The sequence below is a fragment of the Microtus ochrogaster genome, chromosome 8 (genome assembly GCF_000317375.1).
Source record: "Microtus ochrogaster isolate Prairie Vole_2 chromosome 8, MicOch1.0, whole genome shotgun sequence".
NCBI lineage: Eukaryota > Metazoa > Chordata > Mammalia > Rodentia > Cricetidae > Microtus > Microtus ochrogaster.
Genome location: NC_022015.1, coordinates 85088308 through 85096475, shown reverse-complemented (window position 1 = coordinate 85096475; position 8168 = coordinate 85088308). Strand labels below are relative to the sequence as shown.

The 8168-nt window shown below is 39.2% G+C and overlaps 1 protein-coding gene across 1 annotated transcript in view; it reads right to left on the bottom strand.

Moving 5' to 3' along the window:
• The window catches only part of Atrnl1 (attractin like 1), a 558188-nt gene that overhangs the window by 466601 nt on the left and 83419 nt on the right, over window positions 1-8168 (bottom strand). Inside the window, exon 14 of the mRNA XM_005352541.3 lies at window positions 5324-5456. Coding sequence (XP_005352598.1) covers window positions 5324-5456 — 133 coding nt within the window. The remainder of the gene's footprint in view (window positions 1-5323; window positions 5457-8168) is intronic.

Below are 8168 nucleotides of genomic sequence, written 5' to 3'. Positions count from 1 at the left end.
AAGCGCACCTTGGGGTGCTACACACACATGATTGGAAATGGGTTAGTCCAGGAGCGAGAGTTAGCCAAGAAAAGGGCTAAAGCTAAAGAGCCAAGCAGTGTTTAAATGAATACAGTTTGTGTGTTGTTATTTCGGGCATAAGCTAGCCGGGCAGGCGGCCGGGGTGCAGCAGGGGTAATGGGGACGCAGCTCCTCCGCACCTATTACTACACTTCATGAGCTTTTGCTTGATTTTTTATGGGGCCACAGCTTCCTGTCCCTGCTGCCATGTGTACATCTTGCTGCAATGACTCTCTGCCACAATTCACCCACATCTCTCTGCAACCATGAGTCAGATAAACTCCTGCTAATACAAGTTTCCGTGACCATAGAATTTTACTACATCAATGGAAAAGTAATTAATATATGAATTAAAAGACAGAAATCACACAATCATCTCAAAAGATACAGAAAAAGCCTTTGAAAAATCCTGCATTGCTTTCGTAATAAAAGTCATGGAGAAGCTAGAGATGGAGTGCTTTCCACAACATACTAAAGGCTACATGCAGCAAACATACAGCCAACAACATACTAAAGGCTACATGCAGCAAACATACAGCCAACAACATACTAAAGGCTACCTGCAGCAAACATACAGCCAACAACAAAAAGGCTACATGCAGAAAACATACAGCCAACAACAACCAAACAGGAAAGCTCAAAGCATTTCCACTTAAAATCAGGGTCAAGACAGTTCTCCACATGTGTTTAATACCGTGAAGAAAACCAAGAGTGCAGATTTGGGAAGAAGTTGAAGTATCCCTGACGATGCAACTTTATGCGTAAGACCCTAAAAACACTCTTCAAAACCCCTTACAAGTCGAGAAACAGGTCAAGCAAAGCAACAAGGTATAAAAACCAATGTACAATTATCAGCAGCCTTCCTATATGCCAATGACAGGCTGAAAAACCAGGGAAACATAATAGTGTAGACATTAAAACCAACAATTAACAAACGGACTTTATAAAACTAAAAATGTTCTGTACAGCAAAGGACACCATCACTCAAGTGACAAGACAGACCACCAAGGAGAAATTAATCTTCTAGCCATACTTCTAACAAAATATTAGTATCTGGAAGACATAAGCAACAAATTAAACACCAACAGAACAAACAACCCAATTACAAACCAGGGCATTCAACTAAACAAAATTCTGAAAAGGTAAGAAGTAAACAATTGAGAAACAGTTTTTTTTAATGTTCAACATCCTTAGCCATCAGAAAATAAAGATTCAAACTACTCTGAGATTTCCTCTTATCACAGTCAGAATGGCTATAGTTAATAGGGGAAAAATATTTTTTAAAAAATGAAAAGACGACAAATGTTGGTATATGGTATATATGAGGGAAAGGGACACTGATGTAGTCACTGAGGAATTCAGCAGCTCTTCAAAAAGCTAAAGGGAAGTACCAAATGACCCAGCTACACCAGTCTCAGGAAAGCACTCAAAGATCCCCACATCCTGCGTGAGAAATGCCTACTCTTCCATGCTCATTGCTGCTCTACTCACAATATCCAGTAAACAGAAAGAGCCTAGAAGTTCACCAGCTAATGGACGGATAATGAAAATGTGGTACATTTACAATATGGCATATTATTTGGGTATTAGGAAAAATGAAAGTCACAAGTAAAGGGATGGAGCCGGAAACAATCATTTTCAATGACATAACCAGTTCCAGAAAGACAAATCTTATTTGTGGATCTTAGTTTTAAGTCTTTAGACATGTGTGTTTCTTTTGGAAGTCCCATAGAGGTCAGTAAGGAATCTTGAGGAGAGGCTTTCAGTGGAGGGAGACAGTGCTCACTGAAATACAAGGCTTACAGATAAAAATGGAGGAGGAAGGGTTTTATTGAGGTAAAAGGTGAAGGGTAGATTAGAGGAGGGAGTTTGGAGATGGATAAGTAACACTAAAAACCCATTTTTTTAAAGTCCTATGGAAATCTACTACCATAGGTGTTTATATACAAACACACACAGCTAAACAAAGTTACCCTTAAGTGGGGTAATATAGCACAGAGTTTCTGTCCCAACTGGTCCTGCAACCATTCAATCACAAGTAAACACAGAGAGGCTTATATTAATTATAAACTGTTTGGCCTATTAGCTCAGGCTTATTATTAATTAGCTCTTACATCTTAAATTAACCCATAATTTTTGTCTCTGTTTAGCCACATGGCTTGGTACCTTTTCTCAGTGAGGTGGTCTCATCTTGTTTCCTCTGTGTCTAGCTGGCAACTACTAACTGAATCTTTCCTCTTCCCAGAATTCTCCTAGTCTGGTCGCCCCACCTATACTTCCTGCCTGGCTACTGGCCAATCAGCATTTTATTAAACTAATACAAGTGACAAATCTTTACAGGGTACAAAAGTATTATCCCATGACAGGGTAACAATGTCCTTACTACAGACCAGAAGCTAACAAATAGAAAGCCCAGTGTAAGAAATGGTTACTTTGGTGTAGGAGGCCCTTCTGTCTTTGTGTTGCTTTCATTGGTTAATAAAGAAACTGCTTTGGGCCTGTTGAAAGGGCAGAACTTGGCTAGGCAGGAAAAATTAAACAGAATGCTGGGAGGAAGAAGGCAGAGAAGGGGAGATGCCATGGATCCACAGGAGACTGACGCTGGAAATTTTACCCAGTAAGCCACTGCCATGTGGCAACATACAAATTAGTAGAAATGTATTACATTAATATGTAAGAGTTAGCCAATAAGAAGTTAGAGCTAATGGGCCAGCAGTGTTTTATTTAATACAGTTTCTGTGTGATTATTTCAGGGCTAAACTAGCCGGGTGGCCAGGATAAACAAGCGGTCTCCTTGCAACATTACTTCTTTTGGAGTTGTTGGCCAGTGCAGTCCCACTGACCCCCAAACAATATAGGTCATTGCTCTTCATTATGCTCCAGAACTTGACAGGAAGACCCTACTGTTGAAGACACCACATACTTGAGCCATATAAACCATGAAAAACTAACTCATGTCTACTAGCTAGCTTTCGTAAGCCTAGCTCCAGAATGTGCTATGTGCACTACCAAAGGAAAAAAGTAACCATCAACCATACCCAACTACGATGCATGATTAATAAAAACTCAGAGACAGAAATTGGGTTTCGACCTAAAGGTCAGAAAAGCAAACAGCCAGCCACTGGCTCTTACCTCTACTTCAGTCCAAAATGGTGATCCTGTCTCCAGGAATCTCAGAATGAAACTGAGCCTGAGAGCTGTCTCCTCCCATTTTATAATCCTCTCTAGTTCTTAAATTTAAGGGTGTGCACCACTACCTCCTGGTTTCTACAGCAAGCTAATATGGCTACTGGGATTAAAGGTGTGTGACATTGCTGCCTTGTCTGTAAGGTTGGCCAGTGTGGCTGTTTTACTTTTCTGATCCTCAGGCAAGTTTTATTTATTAAAATACAAATGAAAAGCCACTACGTTTCCCCTTTATGTTTAAAATAAAAGAGGCTATAATTAATATAAGAAAACTATATACAATAAGTACAATAACTATATACAATATATACAGGCAATAAATACATCAACAATGTCTAGTTCATTTTCATTTGACAAATTCAGAGAAAATACTCCACATTTATACTACTTTGGTGAGTCCAAAGTTTTGTACCTAATTTAATCTCTATCATAACTTGCTTTTTGCATCAGGTAAACAAGGAAAATTATATCTATCTAGTCTTCAACTCCCTCAGAGACCCAAGAAGGAAATAATAGTAACTGAGTAAGCAGGAAGTGCAAGCAAGCAACTTCCAAAAAATGTGAGTAATGACAGAAACAGCTGGCTGCCTGGACAGTCACCCAAAGTTCCTCTGCAACGTTGGGGCATCCATCTTCGGCCTACAGGCCTAGCATATCCGACAGAGTTCTCTATGTAGCAGGACATTCTGAAGGGATGTCTTTCCTTGTCTTGACAATGTTTGACAGTCACTTTCTTTTGTGTCCTGCTTGTCTAATTAGGACAGCATACTGTCAGCAGTCGAGGCAAGGACATTTTCTTGCCCAGTGGCTTACTTTTGCCACAAAGAAAGTAAACTCCATGTGGAGTTTCTTCGATGCCCATTATCTTCTCTGAAGTAGATTGGTGCTGCCAGGAGCAGACATGTCTCATTGTCATAGAAAAGAAGAAGAACCTAGGTTATTAAAACATCTTAAATGCCATATTCTGTAGATCTCTGAAGTGTTTGAAGATGACCTGTCTATCTAAAATATGCTTTGTTTGACCTTGAAAACATACCTAATGTGACTATAAGTTTGATTATACTAGGTGATTAACTACTAACCTATATTTCCTTATTAAACTAAATAGTAATAATAATTTTCAAGGACTAGAAATTTGCATTACATTGTTAAAATGAACTGTATAGGTACAATACCTTTAAGAAGACTAGAAATGTTTGTGCAATATGTTTTAACAAAATTAATCACAAATTTCAATATGCAAAAGACCAATCCAATGTAAAACATTTAAAACATACTCAAATGAATATATGAATTTAAATCAATTTCTTTTTAATTATTATTTATTGGGAGAGCATGGGACTCTTAATCCCAAAGTCATAAGTTTGGGACCCATGTTGGGCACCAATCTGATGCATAATTAATAAAAACTCAGAGACAGAAATTGGAATTCAACCTGAAGGTCAGAAAAGCAAAATAATCAGCCACTGGCTCTTACCTCTACCTCAGTCCAAAATGGAGATCCTGACTCCAGAAATCTCAGAATGAGCTGAGCCTGAGAGCTGTCTCCTCCCATTTTATAATCCTCTCTAGTTCTGGATTAAAGGCGTGCACCACTACCACTGGTTTCTATGGCAAACTAGTGTGGCTACTGGGATTAAAGGTGTGTGTCACCACTGCCTGGTCTGTAAGGCTGACCAGTGGTGGTGTTTTACTTTCCTGATCTCCAGGCAAGCTTTGTTTATTAAAATACAAATGAGATATCACTACAAAACTGTGCTCTCTTCTAGTTACAAAAATGAGTGTCCCAGCACAAGAGAACCCTGGTACAATAGTGAGCGTGACTAGACAGGGTTGACCAATCACGTTAGATCTATGTCCCACTCCGTAAGATAAAAGCCATACTTGGCACCATAACTGGTTCGAGAACCTATACCCAGACAAGTCAGAGGCTCTAGGGGAGAACCCACTACTATTATTTTGCTTAATGGACAGTTATTAAACTAACTCCTGATGACTTTTTGCTATACCCACAGATGATGATATTAATATCATCTACAGAGCAAAAACTTCATTTATCAAATCATGAAATATTTACCTGGCCAAGCCTGACATTCTTGCTGCCGCTGATCCCAATGGCAGTTCAAGTTCAGTGAACAGCTTTTACAGCTTGTGAGTTTGTTGCAAATCTGTTCATTCCTTACATGGCATTTGGTATAGTTTCTGACAGACTAGGGAATTGAAAGACAAAACACGTTACTTTTCACAACCAAACAAACAAGGATTCTTAACATTCACAAAATTTTAAGCTCCTGTTGAACTTTAAAATGTTTATATCTCCAAACCCAATCCTACTGAATTGTAATTTCTCTTAATTATTGCATTACTGTTCAATTAAATTTGGCTTAAATCTACTGTTTCACATGGTAAGCCGCAATATAACTTAGTGTGTGAGAGTCTGAGGTGACCACAGCAAGCAAGCCTTACCTATCACAGCATGCCAATGGTAAGACCGTGTCCATCTACGGCAAATGCCACTTAACAAACTGAGCTGTTTCTGCATAGATCACTTGGATTTTCCTGTGCTTCTTACTGTTTATTTGTTTTGCCTCTATGTCTTTTGTCTGGTCTCAGGGAAAATTGGAAGGGGTTCCCGAGCCCTAACGGTTCAGGAGGCATGCCATACAATTCATGAATTGTTCTTTGCTTAAATGAACTCTACTGAATTTTGTTTGCCTGTATTTTTTTCATTTAAGACAGAAAACTGCTGTTACTAGAATTTTAATGAGTTCTAAAAATTGGAGAATACTGCAGAAATTAAGTAATTTGAAATTTGAAAAGGAAAACTTTTAGTGCATGTGAAAACAAATCTCTGAGTGAGTGTGTGGATTCACAGTCTACTAACAGCATGAAATGATTCTGTTCCTAATGAAACCATCACGAGAATGAAGCTGAATAACTAGCAAAACAGTTTCAGATCTTTTACAATACGAAAAGAGAAATTATTATAAGGATTTAAACTAATAATGGGTGTAACTACTTAACGTCTCCCTGTGAGTGCTATACTTTCTTCATAGGGACTACAAAGAAACTGCAATGTTACTTTTTTTCAATCTTTCTACATCATAAAACCATATTTCTACTAATTTTAGCAATGAGGTTAAAGGCTGGGGATCAATATTGAGAAATAACACCTATGACTGGCTACTTCATAACAGAAAAACACAACTGTCTTGATTAAAAACTACTCATGAATACAAACTTTAAAACTGGGAGCATGAGACATTCAGTGACCAAATGCATATATCAGGAAAATACTGGAATGGACTTAATTACATATTTTGAGCAACACACCCAATCTTCTTAGTGTCTAGAAAGAGAATTGCTTACATCAAACTTTCTTCTATATGACAGGTAAATACTAGTTTTCAGTCCCTAATGCTAAAAGTTAAAATTAAGATACAACTATCTCATATTAACAACTGTACAAATATTTTAAGTAGTTTAATACCACGCACCAAATATTTACTGATAAAATATTGTACTTCCTTTATAGAATGCACTAGGGCATGTGAGATGGTTCAGTGAGCACAGGGGCTTGCTGCAAAGCCTGACGGTCTGTGTTCAATCCTCAGAACCCAGAGAGGAAGGAAAGAACAGATTCTGCACACTGCCCTCTGACCGACACACACATATGCACATGCACACACACAGGCATGCGTTTTAGTTAAGGTTTTTACTCCTTGGATCAAACACCGTGGCCAAGAGCAACCTGGGAAGGAAAGGGATTATTTGGCCTTGCATGTCCCCACCATGGTCCATCATCAAAAGAAGTCAGTTAGGGAACTAAGGAAGAGTGCTTACTGGCTTGTTCCGCAAAGCTTGCTCAGCCTGCTTTCTTATAGCGCCCAGAATGACCGTCCCAAGAGTGGGACACTCACAGTGAGCGGGACTTTCCCACATCAACCACCAATCGTGGAAACACACCGCAGGCTTTCTCACAGGCTATGTGGCGGGGACATTTCCTCATTTGATACCAGCAACACAAACCAGTCAGCACAAAATAGATATTTGAAACGTACTACAGTCACCTCCAAGACTGAAGTGTTAATGTCTTTGTTGTGCATGTGTGTGTGTGTGAGCTCTGATGTACAAGCAGTGGTGTGTCTTGTGGTCAGAGAACAACCCACGTGCCGGCCCTTGCTGTCCACATGTGCAGGGCAGAGTGTCGCTGTTGTTCTGCTGTGCACACAGACAAGCTGGAAGTCTCCGGTCTCACCTCCCGTCTGTGCAGCACTGGGATTAGCGTTGCACGCTATCCTGCCTGTCACCTCCCGTCTGTGCAGCACTGGGGTTAGCATTGCACGCTATCTTGCCTGGCTTTGCTTGACTTCATGAGTTCTTGGGACTCAATGCAGGTCCCAGTACTCACACACCAAGTGCTTTATCCACTGAGCCATCTCCTGAGTCAAATATTAATTTCTCTAGTGAATATTATATTTACTACATGATAAGAGATATACACATAATGTTTAACTTGCATGTCCTTAAGAAAGAAATTCAGACACATTTTTGTCATTTCATCTGTGAGTTACTCAACCCCCACGTCTCCTTTAGGAACAATTAAACTCACTTAATGTCAACTTTTATTATTTATTCAGAGTATTTTGTTTTCATATATCACATAAATTCTAGCATTATTCTATATGATCATTAAAAGAATTTAACGCACTTGCTAAACAAAAAAGTTTACTTGAATTCTTAAATAAAAATCTATGAAAACGACAATGAAGGAGTTGGGAGTAAGAAAACACAGACAACAGCAGCAACTTAGAACTCTCAGAGCCCCAGCTATGATAGAGCCCACACTTGGTGACTCCGTGCTCATCACTAACACGCGTGTTAGAGCCCACACTTGGTGACTCCGTGCTCATCACTAACAC